Raw genomic sequence first — 13,671 nt, forward strand, 5'->3', positions numbered from 1 at the left:
CCAATGTCCATCAACTAATGAATGGTTAAATAAAATGTGGTATAGCTATATAATGGAATATTATTCAGCAATGGAAAGAAATGAAGTACTGATACATGCTACAGTATGGATGAACCTTGAAAATGTATGCCAAATGAAGGAAGCCAGTCACAAAGGATGACATTGTATAATTCCATTTATAGGAAATGTAAAGAATAGGCAAAACCAAAGAGACAGCAAGTAGATTATTAGTTGTCTAGGGCTGGGGGTCATGGGAGAGATTACAGCTAGGTGGAGTGGTAGTTTTCTTTTGGGTGATGAAAATGTTCTAAAATTTATTATGGTAATGGTTGCACAATTCTGTGAATATACTAAAAGAGACTGAATTATACACCTTAAATGGGTGAATTGTATGGTTATGAAAAACTGTTTAAAAAAATAAATAAGTGGACAAATTTGGGGAATTTTTGGAGGTAGAGCTGACAGATTTTACTGATGAAATAACTAAAAGCATAGAAGAAAACACCTCTACTTGATTAGAGTCAAGAGCCATAACTTATTTATAAGAGTGGCATAAATGTTTCATTTCTTTTCTCAAAGTGTGCATGTATATTCCCTGAGAAGGCAGGCTATGAGCAACCTCATAAGGAGGTGATTATTTTCTTCATTTTTGCCCAAGTACAATGTTCATCTAAAGCAGTTAGAACTCAGTTATGCCTACCTTGTTAAAATAAACAAGTGTCTGTGGCTTAAGGAAAAAAAACACCCCCAAATTCCTGAGCTTAGGAGAGTTACTTTTTTAAATAATCAAAGATTCCTATTATTTATAAGGATGTTTTTGTGTCCTTTGGTAGGAATTTGTAATGACTTACTACTTAAAGACTTGAGTGGTTTCTGCTCCATTTGCATTTTGTAAATAAAATAAGGACTGTATTCAGGAAAAAAACCCACAGAACAAAAGCAAATTATATCCGCCTGCGCTGATCGCTCAGGAAAGACTAGTTTTGGAATAAGCACATCAACATGACCACATTTTCCTTCTCTTAGAATAAAACTTTATTTTCCTCTAATTACTGGCAATTTCCGACCCAGATAAAGCAGACAAATGCAGTTTGCATGATTCTCTCGTATTTCAGGATACTAAACAATAACATTAACAACTAGCACTTAGGTTAAGTGTTTTCTGTGTCTCAGGCTCTGTTCTAAGCACTTTACATATGTTTACTCATTGACTCTCCACAACAACCTTATCTGGTGGGTGTTCTTATTTTTTCTATCTCATAGGTGAGGAATTGAAACACCCGCAGATTAAGTGATGTGCTCATGATCACACAGCTAGTAAATGGTGAAGCAGTATTTGAACCCAGGCACTCCTCTGCTAAGTTTTCTTCAGTCACTCACCCTGCACTGCTGCCCATATTCATTTCTTATCTGTGTCAGCCTTTCTTCTTGCAAAAAGAATTCAGCACTGCTGGGATCAAGGTCACCAAACTAGAAAATGAAAAGGGCAAAGTTGTCATTTTTTCCAAGTGTCCTTCTTTGACTATAATGTACCAAAGGCCCAAGTTTCTGGTGTTCACCCAGTGTCTGGAGTACGAAAGGAATGTGACATTTAAGCAGGAACACCATCAATTAGATGATGGGGAGAAGATTCTAGAGTGATGTGTTCAGTCAAAGCAGAGATTGTTTCTCAGTGCCACGCCATGTTTCCCTCGTATAAATTAAATCCCTGCAAAAATGACAGCTTCCTTTAGTCACATAAATAATTCCATAATAGAAATTTTCTTGGTGGCATAGCTTCTGCTCTTTTGAGTGAACGACACTTTGGGGTTACATATCAGGAAATCAAATTTAAACAGACTTACCTTTTCTGCCAAAACATTTTCCAAATTTCGCTGAAGTTTGTTTGTCAGATTCTCATACTCTGCCAACTTCTCTGCATTTTCCAGAAGCTCATTTTCTAGACGACTGTTTTCCTGAAGAAATTTGGGGAAATTAAGTTGCCACAGATTAAGAAATAAACTGTCGTACCATTTTATAGCATGCATACATCAATGCTCTAGATTGAGAAAATGTGTTCATCTTGAAAGTTTCAGTACATTAGAGCAGAAAAAGTAAATATTAAAAAACTGATATCTATCTTATAACCTCAAAGCATGACTCCTGGAGGCATGCTTTTTTTGATCCCACAGAACCATGCTGCCCAACAGTGGCCACAAGCAGTCACAGGTAACTATTGAGCACTTGAAATGTGCTGTGAATATAAAATATTCAGCGGATATTGAAGAGCTAGAACAAAAACACAAAAAACTCAGTAATAATTTTTGTAGATGAATTACAAGTCAAAAAGATACTGTTTTGGAGATATTAGATTAAATAAAAATGATTTAAAATTAAATTCATCTGTTTCTTTTTACCTTTTAATGTGCCTTTTTGAAAATTTGAAATTACATATATGGCTTGCATTGTATTTCTATTTGACAGCATTGCAGTAGAAAATTTAATGACGTGAAAAACATTCTCAATAAACTGTCAGATGAAAGACTGGTTGCAGAATACCTTGTTCATCTGACATACATACAGCTATATATACAGGTTTTTCATAATTTGTATTTTGAATTATTATAATAAAATATCAACCAAAGTCCACAAAAGTGGGGTTTTTCTGTATATAAAACACTTGTAAGATTTCCACCCACATTTGTCAAAAAAATAAAACCACATGGATATGCCATTTGACATATTTTCTATCCCAATGCTAAAGGATAATTGGAAGAACATTATTTTCAAAGTATATTTTGCCAAAAGAATATAGAGCCAATATATTTTAAATACATTCTTGTTCACACCCTCACAGAGTAACATGGAGTGAAAAAGAATGTGCTTGGGGCTTCCCTGGTGGCGCAGTGGTTGAGAGTCCGCCTGCCGATTCAGGGGACACGGGTTCGTGCCCCGGTCCGGGAGGATCCCACATGCGGCAGAGCGGCTGGGCCCGTGAGCCATGGCCACTGAGCCTGCGCGTCCGGAGCCTGTGCTCCACAACGGGAGAGGCCACAACAGTGAGAGGCCTGCGTACCGCCAAAAAAAAAAAAAAAAAAAAAGAATGTGCTTGAAGTGTTTTTAAAAAATACTACCTTCCCCCAAAATGCCAGTTCTACAACTCTAATCTTCCAAAGTGTATCTAAATTTAGATGTTAAAACAATCAGGAGCAGGGCTTCCCTGGTAGTGCAGTGGTTTTGAGTCCGCCTGCCGATGCAGGGGACACGGGTTCGTGCCCCGGTCCGGGAAGATCCCACATGCCGCAGAGCGGCTGGGCCCATGAGCCATGGCCGCTGAGCCTGCGCGTCCGGGGCCTGTGCTCCGCAACAGGAGAGGCCACAACAGTGAGAGGCCCGTGTACCGCAAAAAAAAAAAAAAAAAAAACCAATCAGGAGCAATTTCTGTGTATCGGGCCTGTGTTGGTGCTCTGGAAACTGACAAATCAGCTTCTGTTGCTGACCACAGGGAACACACAATCGGGACCCGTGGCCGGGGAGGCATATATGAATACAATTATCTATGATGTGATAGAAAATATGCTATCTTCTGGCAAGAAAAAAAAAAAAAAGTGTAATGGGAATGAAAAAGTAGTTTGGCCTGCAGTGTTCGAAAAAGCAGTGAAGGAGCCTAAAAGCTTACTGAGGAACTGAGACAGCTGATGGCAGGTGCAGCAGGGTTGAGGGCATGGCCCTGGGGGTTGCTGGCAGGATCTGAGGTTAGAAAGGCATGAGGACAAGCCCCCTTTCAGGGCCCTTCAGTGTTGCCATGTTGCACTTTTACAGAGGGAACAGCATGATTTTAAGTGTTCTTAAGTAAGGTAACTCCGGTGACAATATGGAGGTTGGATAGATGGAAAAAAGGATGCACATAGGTCAGCTGAGAAATCGTGAGGAATTGTGAACCTATTCAGAGGCTGTGGAAATGGAGAGATGGGATAAATCTAAGAAGCATTTCAGAGCATCAACGGGACTCAGAGACTGATAATCGAGGATGACTGAGGACTCTAGCTTCTATGACTTTCAGCACAGGTGGTGATGTAGATTAGGGAGAAAATTCCAGAGAGGAAGCAGTTTGATGGTTAGGAAGTGAGAATTAGCTCAGTTTTTGATGTGTGGAGTTTCAGGAACCTTTTATAACTTCAACAGTAGTGAATATTCCATAGGTACTTATTACCTTCTAGATACTGTATATGTAGCAACTCATTTAATCTCCATATCAATGCTATGGGGTAGGTATTACGATGGTGCCTCTTTTGTGCATTAGGAAACAGGTTTGAGTAACTTGATCAAGGTTTCCTGTAAGTAGTGGTATCCAGATTGGAACCAGGCAGTCTTGAGGCCAGACCCCCCCTACCCTGCCCACCCTTTATCTCTAGATAACACTGTACCATATTATCTGGTGTCAGAGTCCAATAAAGAGAAGGATCACTTCCTCTACTGAGGCACAGGGAAGGAGAGGAGGATGTATAAGGGAAAAGGTTCATTTGGAAGCAAAGAAACAAAGCTGATGGCCTCTGTGTGGCAGGAAATAAAGTCATCTGCTAAGAATGAGGAAGGGGGAGTGCAAGGAAGGAAGAGAGCATCAACCAGGAGCCAAACAGCCCTGAGGACCCAGTGCAGCTTCAGTGGGTAAGAACAAGATATGCTGTTGGCAAACAAGAAGCCTAGACACCCCTGAAATCTAGCTCCCAGTGGGAGCTCTACCATGTCCGGTCATGACACAGCTGGGCAGACTTATGAGCCCCATGCAGACCTGTCCTCTTACAGAGCTGTGGTTTTCCATGTGTATTCCCAGCAGAGACACAGACTGTACAACCAATAGGATAATTACCTTTAAAGAGAGGGCAAGGCGGTCCCGGGTGTAATTCTCTTCTGTTTTTGCCTTTTCAATTTCCTGCTCAAGTTCCAAACGCTGCTTGCCCACCTGTTGTAGGATCTGTTCTCTCTCCTTTCGAAGCTCATTCTTTAAGGCTGCTATTCGTTCCTTGTACTCTTCATCCAGTTTCCTGTGAGGAGGAAAGACTGACAAGCTGCCATCAAATCCCTCAGAGGTCCCTACGTGGATCCACCAAAAATGGAAACACAGAGTCACAGAGATGGGAAGCTCCTTGAGAAAGTGTCTAGTGAATCCTGCTTTCCTTGAGGCTTGGCCACACCTAAGTCACTCCGGCCAGGTGTGGCCAAGCGGGCAGGTAGGCTGAGCCCCACTGCCCTGGGCCAGGGTGGTGGGAAAGGAGGGTCCTGGCCCAGCCAGTCGTACCTGAGGTTGTACTCATTCCGCCGCTCTATGGCTGCGTGGTGATCGTCCACCTCTGAGGCCATTAGAGACTTGAGCTTCTCAGCTTTTTCCAGATCTGACCGTAGCTTCTCTTTTTCTCTGACCACTTGATCAACTTGCTCCCTAGAATCAGAAAGAAACCAAGTATGAGGGAAACTGTTTCTAAGCAACAAATAGACCCCAAAAAGCTCTCATGTGGCTTGCTTCAATACAAAAACAAAACCAAGACAACCAAAACCCTTCAAAAGCACACAGACAGTCCACAGCCCTCTTCAAAAGACTACATGCAAATCTAAGCTCTACCTCATTTTCACAGAATGTGAAATGTGAAATGTGGCGATTAGCCACATCTGTGTACAGGATGGAAGAATGTATGCCACAGGCATCTGAATGACTTGCTCAACAAGTAGGAAAGGGAATAGAGCAGGTGAACCTTCTGCTTAACTCACAGCAAATGCCGGATCTCAGCCTTAAAGCTGGCCAGAGCCGCCTGGTGAATGCTGTTCTTGGTAACCAAAAGTTCATTTTCAAGAGCCAGCGTCAGTTCTGTCAAATTAACATTTCCATCAAGGCTGAAATCCAAGGCCTAGAAATCAGAACAAGTTCAAGACAATCACAAGTTCTATCCTGTGAAAGCAGAAAATGTGAAGGTTATACAAACTCACAGAACTGAATTTACAGTCTACAGGTTGGAAGCTTACATTTCTTTAGGGATTGCTTAGGAACAATATTCAATCCACAGCATAACTAAGCTCTCTCTAAGAAAAACATAATGTGATTATTTGCATGTTTTAAAAAAATGCTATCTGGCACTGTAAATAAACACAACGGTAAAACTCTAATCTTTACCAACCAGAGATCAGCTAAGAAATTTCTTATCAATAATTTAGGGGTTAAAAACATGGAAAGAAGTTATCAATAATCCTGGCTGAAGTGGGTAGGAAAAGTTACCTCTTACGTCTGAGATCTTGTGAACAGAAGAATCATTAAGGAGAAATCGAATCAAATCACAGTTTCAAAAAAATGGAATTTTTCAACCCTGCCCCAATTCGTCATTTTTCTCTCATTTTAGCTGCCACACCTTCAGGATCTCTTGGCTGTTCTCAATGCCCTCTTCATGCCAGGTGTCAAGTATTCTTTCTACTGATGCATAGCCCATCCCATCATCCAGGCAGGAGAAGACCCGAAAGCCAATGGTACTTGTCATTGCAGACGGCGTTGTGGTCCGTCGTCCACTCTCATCGAAAGACTGGAAGAAGAAAGAGACTTGAGCAAGCTCAGGCATTGCAACATGGTGTTGGTCAAGACCAAAACTGGTCAGTCCTGACCACAAGAAGAAGGCATGTCTCTCTAATTTATACTGATAGGATAAAAAGTCACTCAGCCCCTTTGATCTCCCTTTCCTAAGTCAGCCTAGAATGCAAAGCTTATCAACAGTTGACCTGGCCAGGAGTTCCTTCATACAGATGAAGTGTGTCTCTACTTAACACCAGGTTTCTTATGACCTACAGCTAACAGAAGGGGCATAATTAGTGGTCTTCCTACTGTAATTTATGGTCATTTCTCAAACCCAACTTTTCCTTCCCCAGTGGTTCAGTCTTTCTTTACTACTCTTCTTTTGCCTCTCTTTCTCCTCAGTATTTTTCTTCAGACAGCAGATTAATTCATTAGAAATTATTCAAATGGATTTTAACTTCTACTCACAAAGAAACCACTTCCTATTTATTTCTTACCTGCATGGAGAGGTGCCTTTTCAATTGTCTGTATGGGGTAGATGCTGATGGGGTAAGGGATTTTCCATTTTTGAACAAGCCGTAGAAAAAATCTTCTACACTCATCGTACCATCAGGATCAAGATTATGGAAGACTTCTTCAAGCATCTAGAAAAGGGTAACCATATATTTTAACTATTTCACTCAAAAAACCCCACAAGGCCCAAAGTACACTTCCAGCCAACAGAAATTGGCACCACCCTTGACCCCAGGACTCCAGAAATACAACATGTCCCTTTATTCTCACTTGACTGAGTCTTTTTTCCTTTCTAGTAATATGTCCTTCCCCCTCACATAAACTAAATAAAATTCATTTTCAACATCTTCATAATTTTATGCAATTTAGCATTTAACTGTTTTCTCTTTTGCTCATACTGTTAGAATGGGTAATCGTTAATGTTACTACACGTTATTCTGGCAAATTAAAGAATTACTTAAAAACATAAAGATATAGCTTCCTAGTGTCGTAACAACAGAAAATAGTGAGACATTCATTAAGCCGTTATATTATGGTGACTCCACATGATATTTTGCTTATATTGAATTTTGGAAATTGGTACGTCAGCACGGCAGAATTGGGTCTGGGACAGATGGCAATGATCTAATAAACCCATGACTTGGGATTTAGAAACCCATGACTTGGGATTTAGAACATTACTTAAAACAGCACTGCGTGTTTGGGGTCTTTATTTCTTTTAATGCTTTAGCACAGGAGAAATGAGGACTGGATAGGAAGGATTTCATGTGTATGCAATAGAAGGGTTCCTCCAAGTGATGTAAAGAGAAGCGAATTTTGCCTGACTACTTTGCACCCTGTGACAGTAATCAAGTAGTCCTCATCACATACAGTCCCTTCTAGAGGCTTGCCTAGGAGATGGTTTGTTCCCTAGCTCAACAGAGGAATGGAAAAAGGAATAAGCAGCATGAATCATGGATACCGCAAAACAGGGAGGGAAGGCAAAGACCTCCACCCTCACAGTCAGCTTCCTCTTTATTTGGGGGGCTAAAATTTTTCTCTAGGACATGCCCCCAGTGTACAAAACAGAAATCACCTGAGGATCCTGTTAAAATGCAGACTCTGATATAGTTAAATCTGGGGGTAGGGCCTAAGATTCTGCATTTCTAACAAGGTGATGCCCAGTTTGCTGAGTAGCAAGGAACAGAACAGGCAACAAACTTACTCTTGTTGCATTTGAGCCTACACCTGGTTCCATTCTAACAAAGGCCTCTTTGTAACAAATCCTTAATTTTTCAATATTCATTTCTTAAGTCTGGACTATTGCTAGGACTCCTGTCATCTCATAATTGTTGATTTTTATCCTTCATCTAAGTGCCTGAGGCATTTCTTTTATCCAATGCTTTTTTCTCCAGTTCATACCCAATAGGAAACATCTGTCTCTATTCTTGTTTTTATACCACTTCCTCTGGAGAGGACTCTGAAACAAGAAAATCATTCTAAAGAGTGGAAATCTTTGGAAGAAGCAACAGTTCCTAATAGAGAAGCATATGATGAAACAGATGGAAAGGTATTTGGGGCAAAATTCTGAGGTTGCCAAGCTCCCTTAGCTTCTCCGTCTCGTTCTCATCAACCAAAAGAACACTTTCTTAGAGGACTAGGCTTTCAGGACTGTCAAACCAGAAGTCACAGTAAAATCCAAGTGTGCTGACTGAAGTGAATCAGCATATTCTGGCTCTAACCTTAGCTCCACATGGGTTGGCCCTGTGACCTTGGCCAAATCAATGCACAGCTTCCTGAGTGCCTAAACACCCATCACCTACCTGATCCATTTGAAGTGGTGGATTAAGTAAATCCTACCAGTTATTGTACTGGGGGAGTGGACAAGTAGTGAATACAGGGATGTGGATTCAGAAGAGGGTGGATGGGCAGGGCTGGGCAATTAGGGCACCCCCTGCAGTCTGTGCAGGAGCTGAATCTAGAACCCTGAGGACATTCTTACTCCCCATCACCAGCCAGGTCTTTGGATGGTTGATTTCCCAATGTGAAAGTTGGGAAATAATGCACTAGAATAGGGATCACAAATGCCCTGAGGGGCCAGGAAGGTGATGTAAATAAATGAGGCAGGATGGTCTTGAGACATAGGAAGTAGTGCCTTTTAAACCAGCGAACGGAACGCGAGTGCATGCCCTGTCCAAAGGGGCTAGCTGCTTCTCACTGCCAGCAAAATGGAGCCAAATCTTCTGATTTTTAGAAAAATCTCCTGATTTTAAAAAGTATAGCAAAAAGTTCAACTTTTAAACATTGGGTAGGCGATGTAGCCCTTGGGTCATATTTGGCAGCTAGGGTGACAGTTTGCCATCCCTGCCCTACAGTCATCCTTGCTTCTGGAAAGCAGGGCACTAGTTTTAGCCTTAAGACAGTGAACCTAGTTTCCCTTCATGATGATGGCAACAGGCAGCAGTGATCTCTTTCTTTATCTATAAAATGAGGGGTGACTAAATCTAAAATGGCTTTCAGTTGTAAAATTCTAGGATTCCAAGTTGTATGCTGATGAGATCATCTTGAACTTTCAGCTCCGCTGTGGTCTAGAGCTAGTAATACAAAGTACTATAGTGTTTCATGATTTTGGTGGGGAGGAAAAACACTAAAAGCTACATTCAATTAGCAATCCTTTACTCATCCTCACATCAGAAGAAAATAAATGTGCTGCTTCATTTCCTGGGTTCTGGAATCTCCACCACAGAAGAAAATGCAACTCCCCACAGACGGCTAAGTTTATTCCAAGATTTGTTCTTAGATAAATAATCCAAGTTTGTGAAATATTTCTTGGCAGAACAACCCAAGGTTCTGCATACTGCGCTGGTTTGTAATTTAGGAGGATGAATTTAATTTTATGACTCAACAGCCATCACTGAAAAATAAATGACGGCTGAGCCATTAAAATGTAGTCAGAGGGTGTGCAATGGTCACATACACAAGGGAGAAGGGGGGGAAAGAACTTTTCTGCAGGCTACACTACTTGGCAGCTTTTGATAATAAACCTCTTTCTGGTTTAGGAAAATAATACCACTTATCCTCTGAGCAAGCAGATAACATGGTTTCAAATATCACTATAATAAAAGTTTCCCAAAGCTACAACTGTAGCCCTAACTTCTAAGTCCCTCCAGTCCTTATTTTCAGCTCTTTGAAAGACATATCTTGGAATTAATTACATTCTTATGTTTCATGGCTGTTCACGCACCCAGTCCTGCCACCCCTCTTAATTTTTTAGAAAACGTAAAGTTCAGAATTTTACCGAGCAAGAGTCTTTCGGGGGCTCCTTCAGGACTCTTCTGTTGTACATTTTCAAAACCACCAACCTACCCTTTTCCCTTTCCTCATGACCAGATTATTGTGATGGCTCCTGGCTGGTCTCCTAATCTAAGGCTCTCTTTACACCACTATACCCCATAAAAGAAGTTCAGACCACCCTCAGCAAGTAAGTTTTTCCTATGTATTATTACTTAATCTGCTTAAGAACCCAGGGGTGATATTGAGATCTCCTCTCCAAAAAACTAAACTTATCAGCCTGGCCTTCAAAATATGCCCCCAACTCAAATCTCCTGAGCTCCCCTCTTCGTCCTTCCTCTACCCCTTTCCCACATTTTGCTCTACAAATGCCACATCTACAAATAGATTGACATCATGCCACACTGAACTGGTGTCTGATAGTAATGTGGGGTAATGTGCTTAGCACAGTGAGGGGCACACAGTACGGGTTCAGTAAGTGTCAGCTATTGTCAGTTTTTCTTTTCCACAATACAACATGAGGTCCTCAGAGACAGGATCTTCATGGCTGACTTCCCAGGAAAAAAAGAGAATGGAGTCTCTGTAGCATGCTGCAGGAAACCAAAATATGGCTATTCCTAGCCTGTGGCCAGTTTAGCTTTTATCATGATTACTATTCCTGAATAAAAATCTGATGCAAGGCTTACCTCTCCATCAACATTCTGCAAACCATACTGCTCACAGATGGAGATGAGCTTCTTTCGGTTTAGGTGACCATCACGGGTGATCCCCAAATCTTCACAAACCTCCTGCAGTTTCTCTTCTATCCAGTCTCGGGGAGGGGAAGGCCCACTTTGTGAGGCATTCAAATCGTCTGGGTTCCAAAATCTTAACTGGCCTAAAATAAAAGCATACAGTGTGCTGTCCCTAAAGGAACTGAGAGCCTATTCTCAAAGAAAAATGTGCTTTTTGAAAATATATGCTATAAGAAAGAGACTACAGATGTTGATTTGTTGTTGAGTTGATTTGATCCTGAAGTTCAGATGAAGTGGAACCATTGGTTCTTAGGCTGCAACTAGGGCCAACAGACACTTTTTTGTTCATTGGCAGTCATACTATGTAAGAAATACCATCTCCTGTGCAATAATGCCAAGGTTCTAGGCTTATTTTATTCCAAAGGAAAATATGCACAGGCTTAGGCTTTGGTGTGATCGGAAGAGAAGGCTGGTTGAGAGCCATTCTAAGGAGCTTTATATGCCCTACCTCAGCTATAGCTACCAGACTTTATTATCTCCACTTTCTTTCTAGTCTAAGCTCTGCTTTTACTGAGAAGGAAATAATTTCATGATAAATATCATAAGATGATTATAAAAGGCAAGATTAGCCTGTTTCCAAATCTTTACACATAACGAATATTCTGACCTATAAGCAATCCAACTTGAAAGAATAAATGTTTGCCAGGGCAAGTTATTAATTATTGGTATATTAAGGATAAGTTCTATTTGAAGATTTAAGGATCAAACTACTTATTTAAAAATAAAAATTTATTTATCCTCTATTAAAAGTTCTCACTTCTAGTTAAAATTTACTTTCATATTAGAGATTCTGTAAAGTCATTACTTAAACATGAGCTAATTACTGACAAGATTGTGTGTGCCTGGAAGAACCTTAGAGAGTTGAGAAGAGCATTTAGTGCTACCACTATTTATCAAAGACATTAAGCCCATCACCGCTGTGTCTTTACAGGTTGGAGACCTAGAGAACATGTAATTACACTTAAGTACAGTTAATCCAGGGTAGGCTGTGAAGTGGGCTGAGGTTCCGTCAGCTGAACCACAGTGCCATCTGCTGGCCAGAAGATCAATGTGTTTTGATCCATCTTAAATACATCTGAAACTTGTCAAGGGATACATTTTTTTAAAATATAAATTTATTTATTTATTTATTTTGGCTGTGTTGGGTCTTCGTTGCTGCGCGCAGGCTTTCTCTAGTTGCGGCGAGTGGGGTCTACTCTTGGTTGTGGTGCGCAGGTTTCTCACTGCAGTGGCTTCTCTTGTTGCGGAGCACGGGCTCTAGAGCGCAGGCTCAGTAGTCGTGGCGCACGGGCTTAGTTGCTCCGTGGCATGTGGGATCTTCCCGGACCAGGGCTCGAACCCGTGTCCCCTGCACTGGCAGGCGGATTCTTAACCACTGCGCCACCAGGGAAGCCCTGTCAAGGGATACATTTTAATAGGTAACTATTTAGTTTTGGATTGTTCATAGATTAATGTGAAAGTCTATGTAAGAGAGTAATTAACCCATAAGTGAAATTCTACATCTTAGCTGTCACATCTTGCGTGATGCTAAATGCAAGGATTTAAAACTATGAGCTATCAACTGGGAATGAATTTTTTGTTGCTGTGTTGTTCTTCAGGTTATTTCTTAGTTGGCCTCCAGCAGGCAAGGCTGTTAGTAAGAAGGCAAGGGATGCAGGAAGGGGGTGTGGAGAGTGCCCTGTGAATGGCAGCCCCTCCTTCCCAGGCAGGCCCCACGCACACTCAATTCCTACCTTCTGCTTCATACTCCTCGCTGCGCTGCGTCTTCCAGTTCTAGAGGAAGCAAGAGAAGATTAGTGTGTTTTAGAACTAATTCTGTTCTTCCAAGACCCGATCACTCTCTGGCTCTGAAATCATCATCTGAGTGAGTCACATGATTCGGGCCCCCTCAGTGCATTCATCCAGGTTGGCGCTCCTCAGTCAACAAGCCAATTAACAGGAGACTCCTAAGAAACACGCCACAGCCTTCTGCAGCATCGCACCAAGGATTTGCCTCTCACACTTGTGAGGTGACATCACTTACTCAACAGCAAAACCTATCACAACCAATAAAATCAGGTTGAAGCAAATATTCAGAATCCATCAACTAACAGGAGTTTGTACGCATGCATTTATGAATTTGTTCTTCAGTAAATGTTTAATGGGTGTGAGGTATTATGCTACATCTTTGGAATATAACTATGAACAGGACAAGCATATTTCTTATCTCAAGAAGTTTATATGCTGACAAAGACATGCAGACAAGAAAACAGAGAGTACAATATTGTCGTGTAGTAAGTGCTATCATGGGGGAGTTCAAGAAGGGTGTGTCCTTCAGCCTTGTGAGTTCAGGGTAGACTTCCTGCAAGAAGCGAGGTCTAACTGAGACCTGAGAGATAAGCTGGAGACGGCCAGGTGGAAAGAAAGGAGCAGTTACTATTTGCCGACGTGTGGAGACCAGGATGAGTGAGACTGGTGTGTTTCTAGCACAGTGAGGAGACAGAGATGCAACCCAAAGCAGGTAGGCTAGAAAGCTCAAGTTAAATAAAATGTACGTTAGCAGTAAATTACTACATTAAAAGC

The 13,671-nt window shown here is 41.4% G+C and overlaps 1 protein-coding gene across 14 annotated transcripts in view; it reads right to left on the reverse strand.

The window, feature by feature from the left end:
- Positions 1-13,671, reverse strand: part of NIN (ninein) — a 108,213-nt gene that overhangs the window by 42,426 nt on the left and 52,116 nt on the right. For all 14 annotated transcript variants that reach the window (XR_014293747.1, XM_082617626.1, XM_082617633.1 and 11 more), the window contains 9 exons: positions 12,843-12,882; positions 11,002-11,192; positions 7,030-7,176; positions 6,378-6,545; positions 5,746-5,882; positions 5,279-5,419; positions 4,850-5,024; positions 1,845-1,955; positions 1,381-1,470 (listed from right to left, as the gene is read on the reverse strand). Coding sequence is in view for 13 of the 14 variants with exons in the window: in XM_082617626.1 (XP_082473752.1) it covers positions 1,381-1,470; positions 1,845-1,955; positions 4,850-5,024; positions 5,279-5,419; positions 5,746-5,882; positions 6,378-6,545; positions 7,030-7,176; positions 11,002-11,192; positions 12,843-12,882 (1,200 nt within the window). In the remaining variant the exon portion in view is untranslated. The remainder of the gene's footprint in view (positions 1-1,380; positions 1,471-1,844; positions 1,956-4,849; positions 5,025-5,278; positions 5,420-5,745; positions 5,883-6,377; positions 6,546-7,029; positions 7,177-11,001; positions 11,193-12,842; positions 12,883-13,671) is intronic.

This window comes from Mesoplodon mirus (assembly GCF_964341445.2).
Source record: "Mesoplodon mirus genome assembly, chromosome: 4".
NCBI classification, from domain to species: Eukaryota; Metazoa; Chordata; class Mammalia; order Artiodactyla; family Ziphiidae; genus Mesoplodon; species Mesoplodon mirus.